The sequence below is a fragment of the Triticum aestivum genome, chromosome 1B, assembly GCF_018294505.1.
Source record: "Triticum aestivum cultivar Chinese Spring chromosome 1B, IWGSC CS RefSeq v2.1, whole genome shotgun sequence".
Lineage (NCBI taxonomy): Eukaryota > Viridiplantae > Streptophyta > Magnoliopsida > Poales > Poaceae > Triticum > Triticum aestivum.
In genome coordinates, this window is record NC_057795.1 from 167,783,309 (window position 1) to 167,804,397 (window position 21,089).

Below are 21,089 nucleotides of genomic sequence, written 5' to 3' on the forward strand. Positions count from 1 at the left end.
TGAGGGAGTCGTACTCGTCGTGATCCAAATCACCGAAGATCCTAGCGCCGAACGGATGGCACCTCCGCGTTCAACACACGTACGGTCAACATGATGTCTCATCCTTCTTGATCCAGCAAGGGGGGGAGGAGAGGTTGATGAAGATCCAGCAGCACGACGGCGTGGTGGTGGATGCAGCAGGAATCCCGCAGGGCTTCGCCTAGCGTCTGCGGGAGGGAGAGGTGTAGCAAGGGGATAGGGAGGCGCCAGATGCAAGGGTGCAGCTGCCCTCCCTCCCCCCTATTTATATAGGGTCCCCAGGGGGGCGGCCCTAGGAGATGGGATCTCCTAGGGGGGCGGCGGCCAAGGGGGGAGCCTTGCCCCCCAAGGCAAGTGGAGGCGCCCCCTCCCCTAGGGTTCCCAACCCTAGGTGCAGGGGGGGCCAAGGGGGGGGGCGCACCAGCCCACCAGGGGCTGGTCCCCTCCCCACTTCAGCCCACGGGGCCCTCCGGATAGGTGGCCCCACCCGGTGGACCCCCGGGACCCTTCTGGTGGTCCCGGTACAATACCGGTGACCCCCGAAACTTTCCCGATGGCCGAAACAACACTTCCTATATATAATTCTTCACCTCCGGACCATTCCGGAACTCCTCGTGACGTCCAGGATCTCATCCGGAACTCCGAACAACTTTCGGGTTACTGCATATTCATATCTCTACAACCCTAGCGTCACCGAACCTTAAGTGTGTAGACCCTACGGGTTCGGGAGACATGCAGACATGACCGAGACGCCTCTCCTGTCAATAACCAATAGTAGGATCTGGATACCCATGTTGGTTCCCACATGTTCCTCGATGATCTCATCGGATGAACCATGATGTCGAGGATTCAATCAATCCCGTATACAATTCCCTTTGTCAATCGATACGTTACTTGCCCGAGACTCGATCGTCGGTATCCCAATACCTCGTTCAGTCTCGTTACTGGCAAGTAACTTTACTCGTACCGTAATGCATGATCCCATGACCATACACTTGGTCACATTGAGTTCATTATGATGATGCATTACCGAGTGGGCCCAGAGATACCTCTTCGTCATACGGAGTGACAAATCCCAGTCTCGATTCGTGCCAACCCAACAGACACTTTCGGAGATACCCGTAGTGCACCTTTATAGTCACCCAGTTACGTTGTGACGTTTGGCACACCCCAAAGCACTCCTACGGTATCCGGGAGTTGCACAATCTCATGGTCTAAGGAAATGATACTTGACACTTGGAAAAGCTCTAGCTAAACGAACTACATGATCTTTGAGCTATGCTTAGGATTGGGTCTTGTCCATCACATCATTCTCCTAATGATGTGATCCTGTTATCAACGACATCCAGTGCCCATAGTCAGGAAACCATGACTATCTGTTGATCAACAAGCTAGTCAACTAGAGGCTTACTAGGGACATGTTGTGGTCTATGTATTCACACGTGTATTATGATTTCCGGATAATACAGTTATAGCATGAATAATGGACAATTATCATGAACAAAGAAATATAATAATAACCATTTATTATTGCCTCTAGGGCATATTTCCAATAGTCTCCCACTTGCACTAGAGTCAATAATCTAGTTACATTGAGATGTATCGAACACCCATTGCGTCCTGGTGTTGATCATGTTTTGCTCTAGGGAGAGGTTTAGTCAACGGATCTGCTACATTCAAGTCCGTATGTACTTTACAAATATCTATGTCTCCATCTTGAACATTTTCACGGATGGAGTTGAAGCGATGCTTGATGTGCCCGGTCTTCTTGTGAAACCTGGGCTGATTGGCAAGTGCAATAGCTCCAGTGTTGTCACAGAAGAGTGTAATCAGCCCCGACGCATTGGGTATGACTCCTAGGTCGGTGATGAACTCCTTCACCCAGATTGCTTTATGCGCTGCCTCTGAGGCTGCCATGTACTCCGCTTCACATGTAGATCCCGCCACGACGCTCTGCTTGCAACTGCACCAGCTTACTGCCCCACCATTCAAAATATACATGTATCCGGTTTGTGACTTAGAGTCATCCAGATCTGTGTCGAAGCTAGCATCGACATAACCCTTTACGACAAGCTGTTCGTCACCTCCATATACGAGAAACATGTCCTTATTCCTTTTCAGGTACTTAAGGATGTTCTTGACCGCTGTCCAGTGTTCCTTGCCAGGATTACTTTGGTACCTTCCTACCAAACTTACGGCAAGGTTTATATCAGGTCTGGTACAGATCATGGCATACATGATAGATCCTATGGCTGAGGCATAGGGGATGGCACTCATCTCTTCTTTATCTTCTGCCGTGGTCGGGCATTGAGCCGAGCTCAATTTCACACCTTGCAACACAGGCAAGAACCCCTCTTGGACTAATCCATATTGAACTTGTTCAATATCTTATCAAGGTATGTGCTTTGTGAAAGACCTATGAGGCATCTTGATCTATCTCTATAGATTTTGATGCCTAATATGTAAGCAGCTTCTCCAAGGTCCTTCATTGAAAAACACTTATTCAAGTAGGCCTTTATGCTGTCCAAAAGTTCTATATCATTTCCCATCAAAAGTATGTCATCCACATATAATATGAGAAATGCTACAGAGCTCCCACTCACTTTCTTGTAAACGCAGGCTTCTCCATAAGTCTGCATAAACCCAAACGCTTTAATCATCTCATTAAAGCGAATGTTCCAACTCCGAGATGCTTGCACCAGCCCATAGATTGAGCACTGGAGCTTGCATACCTTGTTAGCATTCTTAGGGTCGACAAAACCTTCCAGCTGCATCATATACAGTTCTTCCTTAAGGTGACCATTAAGGAATGCTGTTTTGACGTCCATTTGCCAAATCTCATAATCATAGTATGCGGCAATTGCTAACATGATTCGGACGGACTTCAGCTTCGCTATGGGAGAGAATGTCTCATCGTAGTCAATCCCTTGAACTTGTGATAACCCTTAGCGACAAATCGAGCTTTATATATGGTAACATTACCATCAGCGTCCGTCTTCTTCTTAAAGATCCATTTGTTTTCTATTGCTCGAAGATCATCGGGCAAGTCTGTCAAAGTCCACACTTTGTTTTCATACATGGATCCTATCTCGGATTGCATGGCTTCAAGCCATTTGTTGGAATCTGGGCCCACCATTGCTTCTTCATAGTTCGAAGGTTCACCGTTGTCTAACAACATGATTTCTAAGACAGGGTTGTCGTACCACTCTGGTGCGGAACGTGTCCTTCTGGACCTTCGAAGTTCAGTAAGAGCTTGATCCAAAGTATCTTGATCATCATCATTAACCTCCTCTCTTGTCGCTGCAGGCACCACAGGAACATCTTCCTGAGCTGCACTACTCACCAGTTCAAGAGGCAGTACTTCATCAAGTTCCACTTTCCTCCCACTTAATTCTTTCGAGAGAAACTCTTTCTCCAGAAAGGACCCGTTCTTAGCAACAAATATATTGCCCTCGCATCTTAAGTAGAAAGTATACCCAATGGTTTCCTTAGGGTATCATATGAAGACGCATTTTTCCGACTTGGGTTCGAGCTTCTCAGGTTGAACTTTCTTGACATAAGCATCGCATCCCCAAACTTTTAGAAACGACAGCTTAGGTTTCTTCCCAAACCATAATTCATACGGTGTCGTCTCAACGGATTTAGACGGTGCTCTATTTAAAGTGAATGTAGCTCTCTCTAGAGCGTATCCCCAAAATGATAGCGGTAAATCGGTAAGTGACATCATAGATCGCACCATATCCAATAGAGTGCGATTGCGATGTTCGGACACACCATTTCGCTGAGGTGTTCCAAGCGGCATGAGTTGTGAAACGATTCCACATTTCCTTAAGTGCGTACCAAATTCGTGACTTAAATATTCACCCCCACGATCTGATCGTAAGAATTTTATCTTTCTGTCACGTTGATTCTCTACCTCATTCTGAAATTCCTTGAACTTTTCAAAGGTCTCAGACTTGTGCTTCATCAAGTAGACATACCCATATCTACTCAAGTCATTAGTGAGAGTGAGAACATAACGATATCCTCCGCGAGCCTCAATGCTCATTGGACCGCACACATCAGTATGTATGATTTCCAATAAGTTGGTTGCTCGCTCCATTGTTCCAGAGAACGGAGTCTTGGTCATCTTGCCCATGAGGCATGGCTCGCATGTGTCAAACGATTCATAATCTAGAGACTCCAAAAGTCCATCAGCATGGAGCTTCTTCATGCGCTTGACACCAATGTGACCAAGGCGGCAGTGCCACAAGTATGTGGGACTATCGTTATCAACTTTACATCTTTTAGTATTCACACTATGAATATGTGTAACATTACGCTCGAGATTCATTAAGAATAAACCATTCACCAGCGGGGCATGACCATAAAACATACCACTCGTATAAATAGAACAACCATTATTCTCGGATTTAAATGAGTAGCCATCTCGAATTAAACGAGATCCTGATATAATGTTCATGCTCAAAGCTGGTACTAAATAACAATTATTGAGGTTCAAAACTAATCCCGTAGGTAAATGTAGAGGTAGCGTGCCGACAGCGATCACATCGACCTTGGAACCATTCCCGATGCGCATTGTCACCTCGTCCTTCGCCAGTCTCCGCTTATTCCGCAGCTCCTGCATTGAGTTACAAATGTGAGCAACCGCACCGGTATCAAATACCCAGGAGCTACTACGAGCACTGGTAAGGTACACATCAATTACATGTATATCACATATACCTTTGGTTTTGCCGGCCTTCTTGTCCGCTAAGTACTTGGGGCAGTTCTGCTTCCAGTGTCCACTTCCCTTGCAATAAAAGCACTCAGTTTCAGGCTTGGGTCCATTACTTGACTTCTTCCCGGCAACTGGTTTACCGGGTGCGGCAACTCCCTTGCCGTCCTTCTTGAAGTTCTTCTTACCCTTGCCTTTCTTGAACTTAGTGGTTTTATTCACCATCAACACTTGATGTTCCTTTTTGATCTCCACCTCCGCTGATTTCAGCATTGAATATACCTCAGGAATGGTCTTTTCCATCCCCTGCATATTGAAGTTCATCACAAAGCTCTTGTAGCTTGGTGGGAGCGACTGGCGGATTCTGTCGACCACCGCGTCATCCGGGAGATTAACTCCCAGTTGAGATAAGCGGTTGTGCAACCCAGACATTTTGAGTATGTGCTCGCTGACAGAACCATTCTCCTCCATCTTACAACTGTAGAACTTGTCGGAGACTTCATATCTCTTGACCCGGGCGTGAGATTGGAAAACCATTCTCAGCTCTTGGAACATCTCATATGCTCCGTGCTGCTCAAAACGCTTTTGGAGCCACGGTTCTAAGCTGTAAAGCATGCCCCACTGAACCAGGGAGTAATCATCACTACGCGACTGCCAGGCGTTCATAACGTCTTGAGTTGCTGGGAAAATGGGTGCTTCACCTAGCGGTGCATCTAGGACATATGTTTTCTTGGCAGCTGTGAGGATGATCCTCAAGTTCCGGACCCAGTCCGTATAGTTGCTGCCATCGTCTTTCAGCTTGGTTTTCTCTAGGAACGCGTTGAAGTTGAGGGCAACATTACCGTGGGCCATTTGATCTACAAGACATATTGCAAAGATTTTAGTCTAAGTTCATGTTAATTAAGTTCATCTAATCAAATAATGAACTCCCACTCAGATAGACATCCCTCTAGTCATCTAAGTGATCCATGATCCGAGTCAACTAGCCCGTGTCCGATCATCACGTGAGACGGACTAGTCATCATCGGTGAACATCTTCATGTTGATCGTATCTTCTATACGACTCATGTTCGACCTTTTGGTCTTCCGTGTTCCGAGGCCATGTCTGTACATGCTAGGCTCGTCAAGTTAACCTAAGTGTATTGTGTGTGTAAATCTGGCTTACACCCGTTGTATTCGAACGTTAGGATCTATCACACCCGATCATCACGTGGTGCTTCAAAACAACGAACCTTCGCAACGGTGCACAGTTAGGGGGAACACTTTCCTTGAAATTATTATGAGGGATCATCTTATTTACTACCATCGTTCTAAGTAAACAAGATGAAAAACATAATAAACATCACATGCAATCAAATAGTGACATGATATGGCCAATATCATATTGCTCCTTTGATCTCCATCTTCGGGGCGCCATGATCATCTTCGTCACCGGCATGAAACCATGATCTCCATCATCATGATCTCCATCATCGTGTCTTCATGAAGTTGTCACGCCAACGACTACTTCTACTTCTATGGCTAACGCGTTTAGCAATAAAGTAAAGTAGTTTACATGGCGTTCTTTAATGACACGCAGGTCATACAAAAATAAAGACAACTCCTATGGCTCCTGCTGGTTGTCATACTCATCGACATGCAAGTCATGATTCCTATTACAAGAACATGATCATCTCATACATCACATATATCATTCATCACATCCTTTGGCCATATCACATCACAAAACACTTGCTGCAAAAACAAGTTAGACGTTCTCTAATTGTTGTTGCAAGTTTTTACGTGGCTTCTATAGGTGATCTAGCAAGAACGTTTTCTTACCTATGTTAAAGCCACAACATGATTTGCCAACTTCTATTTACCCTTCATAAGGACCCTTTTCATCGAATCCGCTCCAACTAAAGTGGGAGAGACAGACACCCGCTAGCCACCTTATGCAACTAGTGCATGTGAGTCGGTGGAACCTGTCTCACGTAAGCGTACGTGTAAGGTCGGTCCGGGCCGCTTCATCCCACAATACCGCTAAAGCAAAATAAGACTAGTAGTGGCAAGAAAGTTGTCAACATCTACGCCCACAACAAATTGTGTTCTACTCGTGCAAAGAGAACTACGCAAAGACCTAGCTCATGATGCCACTGTTGGGGAACGTTGCATAAAATAAAAAAAATCCTACGTTCACCAAGATCAATCTAGGAGTTCGTCCAGCAACGAGAGAGAGGAGTGCATCTACATACCCTTGTAGATCGCGAACGGAAGTGTTCAAGAGAATGGGGTTGAGGGAGTCGTACTCGTCGTGATCCAAATCACCGAAGATCCTAGCGCCGAACGGATGGCACCTCCGCGTTCAACACACGTATGGTCAGCATGACGTCTCCTCCTTCTTGATCCAGCAAGGGGGAAGGAGAGGTTGATGAAGATCCAGCAGCACGACGGCGTGGTGGTGGATGCAGCAGGAATCCCGCAGGGCTTCGCCAAGCGTCTGCGTGAGGGAGAGGTGTAGCAAGGGGATAGGGAGGCACCAGATGCAAGGGTGCGGCTGCCCTCCCTCCCCCCTATTTATATAGGGTCCCCGGGGGGGGGCCCTAGGAGATGGGATCTCCTAGGGGGGCGGCGGCCAAGGGGGGAGCCTTGCCCCCCAAGGCAAGTGGAGGCGCCCCCTCCCCTAGGGTTCCCAACCCTAGGTGCAGGGGGGGCCAAGGGGGGGGGCGCACCAGCCCACCAGGGGCTGGTCCCCTCCCCACTTCAGCCCACGGGGCCCACCGGGATAGGAGGCCCCACCCGGTGGACCCCCGGGACCCTTCCGGTGGTCCCGGTATAATACTGGTGACCCCCGAAACTTTCCCGATGGCCGAAACAACACTTCCTATATATAATTCTTCACCTCCGGACCATTCCGGAACTCCTCGTGACGTCCAGGATCTCATCCGGGACTCCGAACAACTTTCGGGTTACTGCATATTCATATCTCTACAACCCTAGCATCACCGAACCTTAAGTGTGTAGACCCTATGGGTTCGGGAGACATGCAGACATGACCGAGACGCCTCTCCGGTCAATAACCAACAGCGGGATCTGGATACCCATGTTGGTTCCCACATGTTCCTCGATGATCTCATCGGATGAACCATGATGTCGAGGATTCAATCAATCCCGTATACAATTCCCTTTGTCAATCGGTACGTTACTTGCCCGAGACTCGATCGTCGGTATCCCAATACCTCGTTCAGTCTTGTTACCGGCAAGTCACTTTACTCGTACCATAATGCATGATCCCATGACCAGACACTTGGTCACATTGAGCTCATTATGATGATGCATTACCGAGTGGGCCCAGAGATACCTCTCCGTCATACGGAGTGACAAATCCCAGTCTCGATTCGTGCCAACCCAACAGACACTTTCGAAGATACCCGTAGTGCACCTTTATAGTCACCCAGTTACGTTGTGACGTTTGGCACACCCAAAGTACTCCTATGGTATCTGGGAGTTGCACAATCTCATGGTCTAAGGAAATTGTCGTGGATTTGTCACGGCAGATGTCCTAGTGTAAGGACTTAGTCGCGAGGCCAACGCATCTATGTGGTAGCTTGAGAGGGGTTGAGCGGAATTGAGAGACGCAACACAAGACAGGGATTTAGACAGCTTCGGGCCCCGGGAAACATCATCCGGTAACAACCCTACATGCTGTTTGAGGCTAGGTCTCATTATCATCACGAGGGAGTCGCCGTAAACCGGCTCTCCTCTTTGTGTCTAGCCCTAAGATTGTTTCTTCTTGCTTGTAGCCTGTCCCCCTTTGGGGAGCCCTGCCCCTCCTTATATATGCTGAAGGGGCGGGTTACATGTGGAGTCCTATTAGGATTAGGACTAGTCTATCTCTAATACAAACCGGATACAAGGCCTGGTCTCAACTCCTTGTAAGGTAAATATTCCTCCTGCCTTTCCTCTTAAACCGGCCCACCATAGTATGAACCGGCCTTCTGGGCCATGGGCCTCGTCATCCATCTGACCCGCCCGCCGGGTTACTGATGAACCGCCAAGACCGGGCGGGTAGCCGGTGAATCATCCAGTCCTGGCCGGTTTATACTCCCGGTCGGTTTACGCCACGGGGTATATCCCCGACATTAGCCCCCAGTTTAATTTGGATTTATCCATGTTAAACTGATCCTGTAAAACAAATACAAGAACAAATTTGATAGACTATGCTCCGGGTTCAGAATTCTTGTAAACTGGCATCTGACCATTCTGAAGTCCTTGTCATTTCCTTCTTCTAGAAAATCCGGATCAATAACCAGCTTCATACTCAAATTGTTGGTGTTGGCTTCTTATAAAAAATATTGTGAAGAATAATCCACTTGAGTCGGCTTCCAGAGCGCCGATTTAAGAAATTTTGGTCTTGAAATACTCATCTGATATTCGGCCGGTTTGAAGGTGTAGAACTTGCTGGTTTATGATTACCACCATTGTCTGGTTATAAAAACTGATAATTCCGGGTCATGATTGTTCCCAACGCCGGTTCATGATTGTTGCTAATGCCGGTTCATGATTATTGATGACGCCGGGTTACAGACATAGGGTCATAATGATTGATGACGCCGGGTTAATCCAGTTTGCTCAAAACAGAGAATTTGAAAATAGTTCTTCGATAATAATATAATACCTGTAGCCCCCAAGTCTTGAGCAGAACAAAGTGATGGCTTAAGACTTGCTTCAATATAAATACTGCCACTTAAGAAGAAATCCATGTTGTTCATCCCAGTGACTAGTAAAAACTGAATACTCCATACTATGTAGCCCCCAAGTGCCGCGTTATCATGCTTGCAGCAACCTGGGACTTGCAATTGTCTTATACTCATAAAAACTTCAACCAGTGTAGACCCCAAGAGCCGGGTCATTATGCAATAATGAGCAGGGACTTTAATATATACTTCAATGAAAATAACATCATATGATGTAACGCTCATCATGGGACTTGAATCCACGTCCACAAGGTTAAGAGCTTTGTGCTTTACCAACTGAGCAGTGGACTCTTCAATATAATGAATAAAAAGCTTTGTACCTTCAACTGTTGACAGGAGCAATTGGTAGCCCCCAAGGGCCGACTCATTATAATGTGATGAGTCGGGTCTTCAATAATATGAGCAGAAAATTACTTTGCATTAGCCCCCAAGTATCATGGTGCATGCTTGCAGCGACATGAGACTTGCATGTAATCTCAATTTGAATAATGTATCCCCCAAGTGCCGGGTCGTGAGCCTGCAGCGACTCGGGACTATTCCTTCCATTGTAGAATAAATCATATCCTTTGATAAAATAATAACTGTTGCGCTAAAGCGACTTTGAAAACTCAATAATACCGGTTACTAATAACCATAAAAATCCAGCCATGTTGGCTATTCAAGATAATATAATCCGGTATGAAAAATTCATCCAATATCATAATGAAAATTCAGCCAAATTTGGCTATTTGAATAATATAACCCAATCATTTATAAGCGCATGATTCCAATGGCGCAATCCAAATATATACTGGCGACATATAGTCCAAAGCCAGGCCGGTTTAATAAACTCCGGATAATTTCCCATCATATACTGGCGACTTATCGTCTTAAAGCCAGGCCGGTTTAATAAACACCGGATAATTTATCATCATGCTTTATTCAACCTGTCTCTGCATACAACAAGTTTAAAGTGTCCTGGCGGCTTACCGCCGGACGGGTCATAATGCCCAACATATAACCCAGGTTTATAACCAAGGCTGCACTTAAGAATAATCAATGAAATATATCATACATGTGATATTGAATCACATCATTGGTTTACCAATTTTTTGTAGTAAGATTGATAACCCCAATCTTGAGTAATGATAACTCCTTTCATACTGTGCCGGTTGATGATAAACCGTACCAGGTTGTGATAAACACTGGTTTAACCATATATAATACTGGCGACTCGTAGTCAAACCAGACCGGGCTAATAGTCTCCGGATTATAACTTGATCCTGTATTGACAACTTGTAATTGAAAGTCAAGCCGGGTTGATAAACACCGGTTTACTCCATAATAGGATGGTAACAAAAAATCAAAAAATCAAACCGGGCAAATAGTCTCCGGATTAAAGATTGACCGTGTTCCGTCAATTGACAGTCGAATCGGTCTGCGAATTTTGTCGGTTTAAGAACGCAACAAAGAAGGAAAAATGTATTAAAGAAAATTTCAAGCAAAGGCAATGAAAAAACCATTTGCAAAAGACATGCTATACTGAGCTGATCAGATGGTATTACCGTGGTCGGACAGGACCAAGCCCCCAATAGGTGTGACAATGGTTCAAGTCAGCCAGGTCCCAAATGATTCGTGGCATATATGCCAGATCAAGAGGCGTGGCAATGGTTCGGTTTCGACCATGCCCCCAAGTGATTTTGTGGCCTTAGGCCGACCAAGAGGCGTGACTGGTTCAGACTTGACCATGTCCCCAAATGATCTGGTGGCTGTCGCCTATCAAAGGGTGTCGCGTTAGTTCGGACACGACCAAGGCCCCCAGTGATATATAAAAAGCAAATGTCAAGGGGTAAACCGGAGGCCGCTTTAAGACAGAACCTCCGTGTAACCACGCATGATGTAAAAAGGAACAGAGACCCCGCTTTATGAAGTAGAAGCCCCCATGTGATCAATAATATGTCAGGCCAATAAAGGCATGATACCCATGTTTGAACCGCGCGTCATGGCAACAGGTCCTCTTTGGCACCCTTTAACTTTTTGCAAGAGATAACTCCTTCTTGAACCGGATGTTAAACCGGATATTGAGAGCTTCAAAGCTTTGTGGGAGAACAGACGTCCCTTAAACGGGATTGCAAACCGGAATCTTCATTTTCAGCCGGAAATTTTCTGACGGCCCTTAAATTTGCCCCCATATGGCGGTTTAAGGTCCTGCATTTAGATAACCTTGCAAGCCAGAGTGATTGCTCTTTTTAAAGAAAGCAATATATAATATAAAAATATAATGGATGGATTTCACCTGATATGTTAGGCCAGTTAATATCCACCGCGGGGTTATAAGCCAGCACAAACAAGAGTCGGCCGCGGCATTGTTGATGTAGTCTGGACTGCAGGGGCGGTGGTTTGTGTTCCGGTTCATCAGTGTGATGCACAGATGCCGGTGTAAAATAGCTAGCACGCGCCGTCCGCAGTAGGGCATCACTTTTATAGTGAGCACTTGTCCTGTATAAAAAGATATAGGCCAGAGTAATTGTTCTTAAACAAAGTACATGCGGATAAGAGGGATAGCACCTGATTTGCCCGGACAACCGATAAATCGACCGTGGCATTGTAAGCCGGTGCGGACGGGCGAATCAATCGCAGGCGCACGACACCGCACGGACGGGCGAGTCAGCCTTGTCGTGTTGGTGTAGAGTGGCCCGCGGGAGCGGCGGCTTCCGCATGCCCGTTCAACAGTAAGCGGGCGCAGACGCCGGTGCGTGATGACGCTAATGCACATTCCATGGGCACGGCATGACTCCACCTTTATAATAAATCATTATCCTGATGTCTTTGAATGACTAATGATCTGTACATAGAATTCTTTCACAGAGTACTGGTAGTGCTCCACAATGCTTTTTGCATCATCTTATGACAGCCAACACAGATTGCTGGGACTCGTGCTCTGGTTGAATTGGCAGAGTGGCCTTCATGCATGCACTTCCTTTCCACGGGAATGCTCTAATGGAAAAAGACCTGTATTTGACCAGTATTGTTTTTTGCTTGGTTCTCCAAACAGCAATGAAGCCAGAATAACAATGATAATACTGATCTCTTTTGTTGTTGCTGGCGAGGATAGAAGCACAGATTTAATGCCACAATACTCCAGGATATAGGTTCTGCTCTTGTGTTCTACCAACCGCAGCTTCTTTCTGGGATTCCAAAAAAACACCTGCGACCACAGCAAAGGCAGGGGCAGCTCGTGGCTGCAACAGGCTGGGTCAATGGCAGCACTAGGGCGGCTCCGACGGCTGCGCGTGCAGCAGAAGAAAAGGCAGCGTCAAACCACGGCCGTGGGCGGCTTGCGGTCGAATCAGTGGGGCCCGACGACCTGAGGCGAACGCGGCGACTCGGAGCAGATGCTCAACGGCGCGACGGTGAAGGTAAGGCCAGCAAAGGCGGCTTGAGGTGACGGAGGCCGGTTCAAGGGTGCGGGGCGAATGACAATCAACAACCCGCCGTGTAGCCTGGCGCGTCAACAGAGCTGCGATTCGCTCGTTTGGCGGTTTGACCACTGCGGCCATTGACTTCTTGATCGGTGACCCTGCCACAGTAAACCGGAGCAAGGTATGGATGATCCGGTGAGTCGTTTGAAGTGCGTCCACCACAACGGCAGTCTGGAGAGGCACGGCCGGACTAGGCGCGGTGGTGAGCATTCGTGACTCCATCCAAGAGGAGGGGCAGGGCCAAACCGGCGTCAAGTTGGAGATACGCGGACGAACCGGCCACGGCGGTTTGGAGGTGCTGGTTCGGAGTAGTGGCAGGTAACAGGGCGGCGATTTAATCGCCCGGCAGTGCGGCGGCTCCCTGATGAGGGCGAGACAGAGGAGACGTCCGAAGCGAGACCTGGGCGACGGTTTACAGGCTGTAGGTGGCGCGGGGAGACCGGGCAGCCGCTCAACCAGAACGGCCCAAGGCAGTCAGTGAAGCGACTTTAGCGACGGCGTGAGGCCGCGATGGGTCGTGGTGCTGCAGAATTTAGGCGGCGATTCGGCCGTGGAGTTGGTCAGCGGCACGAGGCCGGCTTAGCAGGGTGTGGAAGTCAGCTCGCAAATGGTGGATTACAACAAAGGGAAGGTCGGCCTGGCGCGTGACCATGGCGGTGAGGTCGGCTGGACTGCAGCTCACGTAGCGAGGCCGTGGAGGAATCCAAACCACCCCCGGGTCCTCCTCGAGGTCGCTGTTGGTTTTGACTTCCTCGTTTTCCATCCCAAGCGTGGCTGTAGTAATCCAAAAGGGAAATATCCAAATATGTACTGGCCTTGGTTTACACTCAGCGTGCTGCTGGTTTTTATCCTTTCGTCTGTTAATGTCTTTTCTGTTTGATCCCGTCTCTTTTGGTTTTGGTCTTTGTTCCTGGATGCAGGCCGGCAGCGCTGGGCAACTTTCTATGGCGGCGGCTCAACACGGAGACCAGCGGAGAAGTCAGTCAGCAAACACCAAACGGCGGAGCGGGGCCGGAGAATAAGCCAATACGGAGGCATTCAGGAAGAGGCCCGGCGGTTCTCAGCTGAAAATAAGGCCGATCTGATGCCGCGGGGGCGAGTAGATGCTGGCGACTCTGGTCAAACCTGCTGCCGGCGAATCCAGGTTGTTAATCATAGGTATCTCCGTTCCGTGTCATGGCCTTATTTTTTTTTAATCTAAGACGAAAACTGATCGAAGTTGACTGCGGAGATCCGGTGGTTGGCCCAGTTATACACGGGTAAATTTGGACTATCGTTGATCACCTCATCACGTCTAACTTTCTCGGGCCTTGGCAGATCTGGCCGTAACTTTGGAACAATCTGAATGCATACACGCGGCGGATCAACTCCTTGTCGACCTCGGACTGGGTATAGAAACGGTTTTGACGGATTGCTTCGTCACATCTGGCGACGCGGACGACGGAACCCTAACTCCTTGATCTCAAATTTCGCGCTGTAAACTTCAAAGTTTAGCCATGGTTCTCATCATCAAACAATCTTTCCTCATCTGACCAATCATGAACTTCTCAATCCCTGAAGAGATCCCTCCAAAAACTCATCACCACCGTGCGCAGGCCCCACGGTGGGCGCCAACTGTCCTGGATTTGTCACGGCAGATGTCCTAGTGTAAGGACTTAGTCGTGAGGCCAACGCATCTATGTGGTAGCTTGAGAGGGGTTGAGCGGAATCGAGAGACGCAACACAAGACAGGGATTTAGACAGCTTCGGGCCCCGGGAAACATCATCCGGTAACAACCCTACATGCTGTTTGAGGCTAGGTCTCATTATCATCACGAGGGAGTCGCCGTAAACCGGCTCTCCTCTTTGTGTCTAGCCCTAAGATTGTTTCTTCTTGCTTGTAGCCTGTCCCCCTTTGGGGAGCCCTGCCCCTCCTTATATATGCTGAAGGGGCGGGTTACATGTGGAGTCCTATTAGGATTAGGACTAGTCTATCTCTAATACAAACCGGATACAAGTCCTGGTCTCAACTCCTTGTAAGGTAAATATTCCTCCTGCCTTTCCTCTTAAACCGGCCCACCATAGTATGAACCGGCCTTCTGGGCCATGGGCCTCGTCATCCATCTGACCCGCCCGCCGGGTTACTGATGAACCGCCAAGACCGGGCGGGTAGCCGGTGAATCATCCAGTCCTGGTCGGTTTATACTCCCGGCCGGTTTACGCCACGGGGTATATCCCCGACAGAAATGATACTTGACACTTGGAAAAGCTCTAGCTAAACGAACTACACGATCTTTGAGCTATGCTTAGGATTGGGTCTTGTCCATCACATCATTCTCCTAATGATGTGATCCCGTTATCAACGACATCCAATGCCCATAGTCAGGAAACCATGACTATCTGTTGATCAACGAGCTAGTCAACTAGAGGCTTACTAGGGACATGTTGTGGTCTATGTATTCACACGTGTATTACGATTTCCGGATAATACAGTTATAACATGAATAATGGACAATTATCATGAACAAAGAAATAGAATAATAACCATTTATTATTGCCTCTAGGGCATATTTCCAACAGGCGCCCCCCCCTCGTGGGCCCCTCGTGGCTCCCCTGACCGACTTCCCTCGCCTCTATATATCTACGTACCCAAAAACATCCAGGAGCACCACGAAACCCTATTTCCACCACCGCAACCTTCTGTACCCGTGAGATCCCATCTTGGAGCCATTTCCGGCGCTCCGCTAGAGGGGGAATCGATCACGGAGGGCTTCTACATTAACACCATAGCCTCTCTGATGAGTTGTGAGTAGTTTACCACAGACCTTCGGGTCCATAGTTATTAGCTAGATGGCTTCTTCTCTCTCTTTGAATCTCAATACAATGTTTTCCTCGATCTTCTTGGAGATCTATTCCATGTAACTCTTTTTGCGGTGTGTTTGTCGAGATCCGATGAATTGTGGGTTTATGATCAAGTTTATCTATGAGAAATATTTGAATCTCCTCTACATCAGGGGCGGCAATGCACGTATTGTATTGTATTGTTGCCATCGAGGATAAAAAGATGGGGTTTATATCATATTGCTTGAGTTTATCCCTCTACATCATGTCATCTTGCTTAATGCGTTACTCTGTTCTTATGAACTTAATACTCTAGATGCATGCTGGATAGGGCTGCAAGAAAAGCTCGAGGCTCGTGAGCCGCTCGAGATCGACTCGTCTTTTGGCTCGACTCGAGATCGACTCGAAAAGAAACGAGCTGAGTATGAACATTTTATGCAGCTCGATCAAGAAACGAGCCGATCTTGAGCCAGTACTCGCTCGCTCGATTTTAGCTCGATAGCTCGGCATAAAATCATTATATTAAATGATCATATCATATGTTAAATGGAAATAGGATAATTTATTACCATATATGATGTCCAAGATTTTTTTCCATTTTATTTACTAGCAAACATGGAAGTTTAATTAAGTGTAGAGAAAATTCAGGCCTTATTATGGTATGTGATCGGCTGACCCTGTAATTTTTGGCAAAAAAATCCCCAACATATGACCTTCGTTTTACTGTCTTTCTTCCACGAAGAGCACGGTATGCTGCTGGTTTGTTCAACAGATCAACATGAGTTCTCCCGGGAACAACGAGATGGCTGTACCATCGATCGAAGTAAGCCTTTTTTTCACATTCACATCATCTGGTTGGTAATACTATTTATAAATAAATGAATGACATCAACAACATCTGTTGTTCCTTCTCAAGATCTGATTTATGGTTAGATTGTTCACGTGTAAAATACTGTTGGATATAGTGCATGTGATTCAGAGTACTGTAGGCCGAAGTGAACATTTCTTTTACTCGGTGTAGTCACCGCTCTAGCCTCGGCAGATCGCCAGATTCAGAACACAGCCGTGTCCGTCAGTCAACGTGTCCGCCTCCGGCCCTTCACCCTCGTTCCCCACCATGACCATGCATCCCCGTCGACCGGCGGCGCGAACTGATCACACCCAGGCGGCACTCCCACGCTGCCACGCCGGCAGCCCGGCACGCCGCGCCCTGGTCCCTAGACGGCTGGAGTCCCTGCTTTTGATTAGGTGTGTGTATGCACTGTTAGCTGCTGGTTGAATCTCTCCATTATGCCTGGATTTTTGAGCAGGTCTACTGGTTGCGATATGACTGTTCTTCTTCTACTGTTTGACGTACTGCAGATTTCCTTGTATGTCTAGTAATTTAGATGTTCTCATTTTCTGGTAAGTTAGATGTTCTTGTTTTTGAGGGCTATTTAGATGTTCTTCTCATCTTCTCGTATTTTAGATGTCCACCCAATCGCTTAATTGGTACATTACGTACTAGAAAATGCATCTTAATGTTCGTTCACATATGCTTAATTGGTACAGTACATACTAGAAAATGCATCTTCATGAACAACCTTATCACTGATACTTTGCACCTTAATGTTCGTTCGCATATGCTTAATACCTCTGAATCTTAGGTCCTTTGTGAGAATGAAGCCAAGGATGCCAAGGAAGTTGTGATGGTTGAGAATGATGAATCGCCAAAATCATCCAGGAAGAGGAAACACTCTAATGTATGGGATCACTTTGAGGAGGTTGAGGTGCTTTCAAAGAAGAAAAAAGGAGAAACAGAGAGAAAAGTTAAGTGCAAGGCTTGGAGCAAACTGTACATGTACCCGAAGACTGGAACTACAACTACAATGAAGAGGCATCTGGATGGCTGCTTTGCACATCATGGTGAGGAGAACATCAAAAAAGGTCAAGGCACTCTGAATTTTGATGCGGCTGATGCATGTGGTATTGATCTTCCAGTAGTCAGTTTCTCTGGTGGCTATGATCATGCAAAAATTCGTGAGCTTATTGCTACAATGATAATTGTCCATGAGTACCCTTTCCGCATGGTCGAGCATTTCTGGTTCAATGTGCGGATGAAGACTTTGAATCCTTCTTATCAGAAGACATCAAGAACCACCATCAAAAATGAATGTTTGCAGATTTTTAAGTCCCGAAAGGAAACACTGAAGAAGGAACTTAAGCATGTTGGCAAAATTAGCCTCACATGTGATCTCTGGACCTCTAACCAAACTCTCTGTTATATGAGCTTGGTGGCACACTATATTGATTCAGAATGGAATATGCAGTACCGTGTGATTAGTTTTCTTGAACTGGAGCCACCACACACAGGTATTGTGATATCTCAGGCTATATTTGAGTGCCTTTCTGATTGGAAGATTGAAGACAAAATTGCAACTATAACTCTTGATAATGCTTCTTCCAATGACGTGGCTGCTCGTCAACTGATGTCCAAGTTTAAGGCCAGAGGAAGTGTGTTTTTCCATGGTAAATTTTTTCATGTCAGATGCTCTGCTCATATACTCAACCTTTTAGTATCAGATGGCCTAAAGGCTATAGAACCACTCATTGAGAACATCAGGCAAACTGTTAAGTATTTGAAGAAGTCGCCATCTCGCCTCTACAAATTTACTGAGATTTTCAAGTCACTTAACATGTCAACCAAGAGGGGGTTGTGTCTTGATGTTCCAACTAGATGGGGATCCACATACAAGATGCTTGAGCATGCCTTTTCTTTCAAAAATGCATTTTTACATTATGCAGATTTGGATGCCAATTATAAGTGGGAGCCATCTAGTGAAGAGTGGAGGTTGTATGCTAAAATAAGGGATATTTTAGCAGTGTTGAACATGACGACCACTATGTTTTCTGGATCAACCTATCCTACAGCTAATGAGTTCTTTCTTCTAATTGTGAATGTTAAGAAGGTCCTCGATGATGCATCTGCCTCTACAGATAAATTCTTGCAGGATATGGGAAATGCTATGCTTCAGAAATTTGAGAAGTATTGGAAAGAGTGCAGTACTTTGCTGTCAATAGCGTCAATTCTGGATCCAAGGTACAAGATGGATCTAATTAATTTCTGTTTTCCCAAGATATATGTTGCTAGTGACATTGAACACAACATTGACTCAGTAAGTTCAACACTGAAGGAGTTGTATGAACATTATGAGAGTGACCACACAGCCAACTTGGTTGCAGCAGAAAAGAAAGTGGATAATCAGGCCGTCGCTTCAGAAAATGGGACATCAAGCAATAGTCTCATGGCAATTTCAACTCAGTTTCGTACCTTCATGAAGACTACTGCTAAAAAGGTTTCCAAGTCAGATCTATTTGCATACTTAGATGAGGCTGCACTTAATCATTCAGAAGACTTTGATGTGCTACTTTGGTGGAAGCAAAATTCATCAAGGTATCCAATACTATCCAAGGTTGCGAAAGATATTCTTACTGTGCCAGTCAGTACTGTTTCTTCGGAATCATCATTTAGTACTGGAGGCAGAGTGCTTGATAATTATAGAAGCTCTTTACTCCCAAATACTGTTGAGGCTTTGGTGTGTTCAGCTAGTTGGATTAGAGGCTCCCAAAAGAAAAAGAAAGCTAACAAGGTGAGTTCCTGAATACTCTGTTTATGCCATATATTTCAAATCATCTAACATGTATATACGTACATCTTACGATTTTGTTGTGCACAAATATTCTCAAGATAAAGAAGACCAGGATGACCTACTTGAAGTTCCTTTTCTGGATAAAGATCCTTCGATCATTTCTACAGATTAGTAAGAAACAAATAGACTATGGTGAACATTCACCTGAATTGTTGCATTGTTTGTATTATCTTGCAAACTAATAAATTCTAATATGCAGGCCAGTTGCACTTCTTGGTACGGTGATGGGGAGAATTACTTCAAGTCCTATTACAGCTCCAAGACCATCTCCGGCCTACCCTCTGCAGCAACTTTTTATGATCTTCGGCGAATAATTTGTTTTCCCAATTATATATCAGACGTGAATTGTTAGCTTATGTTGATGCCAGACTTTTGGTTATGAGAGAATAAGTCAAACTACTTTGATTAAACTACATTATTATCGTCTTGATTGGAATAATATATTTTTAGTGGTTTCTTATGCCGTGTTGTGCCTTATCTAGTTGGAATAATCCCCAGATATTTTATAGTTTTTACTATTCCGTTTAGCTCGAAACTAACTCGAGATCTACTCGAGATCGTTACGAGCTGAGCATGAGTCATGTTTTACAGCTCGACCTCGAGCTTCACTCAGTTTGAGCTCGCACGAATTTTAATATGAGTTGAGCTGAGCCAACTACAACTCGCTCGAACTCGACTCGTTTGCAGCCCTAATGCTGGATAGCGGTTGATGTGTGGAGTAATAGTAGTAGATGCAGAATCATTTCAGTCTACTTGTCGCAAACGTGATGCCTATATACATGATCATGCCTAGATATTCTCATAACTATGCACTTTTCTATCAATTGCTCGACAGTAATTTGTTCACCCACCGTAATACTTATGATATCTTGAGAGAAGCCATTAGTGAAACCTATGGCCCCCGGGTCTATTTTCCATCATATAAGTTTCCAATCTACTTTATTTTGCAATCTTTACTTTCCAATCTATATCATAAAAAATACCAAAAATATTTATCTTATCTTATTATCTCTATCAGATCTCACTTTCGCAAGTGGCCGTGAAGGGATTGACAACCCCTTTATCGCGTTGATTGTGAGGTTCTTGTTTGTTTGTGTAGGTACGAGGGACTTGCGTGTAGCCTCCTACTGGATTGATACCATGGTTCTCAAAAACTGAGGGAAATACTTACGCTACTTTGCTGCATCACCCTTTTCTCTTCAAGGGAAAACCAACGCAGTGCTCAAGAGGTAGCACGGCTCAACAAAGCTGACTGACGATTTGAAACGGCAGCAGCGACTCAAGGAAGTGCACGAAGTAGAGCGTGGCCGCTCGAAACCCAGCAGTAACGGGGCCATGGCGACAGTGAAGACAACAGGGAGAAGCACGACTACGCGCGAACAGAAGGGCAGGCGTCCGTGGCTCAGGCGCGACGGCTCAAAGGCGGCTGGTAGAGGCCAGCAAGGGCGACGGTTGCGGAGAGCGGCTTACAAACGTCGGCCGGCGGCTTGGAGGTAGGGGAGCTCGCGGTCGGCCATAGCGGAGGCGGTTTGGCGCGTCGGCGCGGCTCGCATGCAGAGGCAGGCAGCTCAATCATCAGCGACATGAGGCGGCTGGGTGGTTTAGAGGCGACAAAGGGGCGCCGGCGCATGGATGGACTTGGCGATTT

At 46.4% G+C, this 21,089-nt stretch overlaps 1 protein-coding gene across 2 annotated transcripts; it reads left to right on the plus strand.

Moving 5' to 3' along the window:
• The first annotated feature begins 16,453 nt into the window (after positions 1–16,453).
• On the plus strand, positions 16,454–19,901 carry LOC123113961 (zinc finger BED domain-containing protein RICESLEEPER 2). 2 transcript variants are annotated; one of them, XM_044535304.1, is made up of 4 exons: positions 16,454–16,575; positions 17,399–19,381; positions 19,480–19,552; positions 19,641–19,901. In XM_044535304.1, exons 1-4 carry the CDS (start codon positions 16,531–16,533, stop codon positions 19,664–19,666), a joined length of 2,127 nt encoding a protein of 708 aa, XP_044391239.1. In that variant the 5' UTR covers positions 16,454–16,530; the 3' UTR covers positions 19,667–19,901. The 2 variants fall into 2 exon arrangements, with proteins under 2 accessions (XP_044391239.1, XP_044391247.1); XM_044535312.1 differs by lacking the exon at positions 16,454–16,575 and adding an exon at positions 16,813–17,000.
• The last annotated feature ends 1,188 nt before the right edge of the window (positions 19,902–21,089 follow it).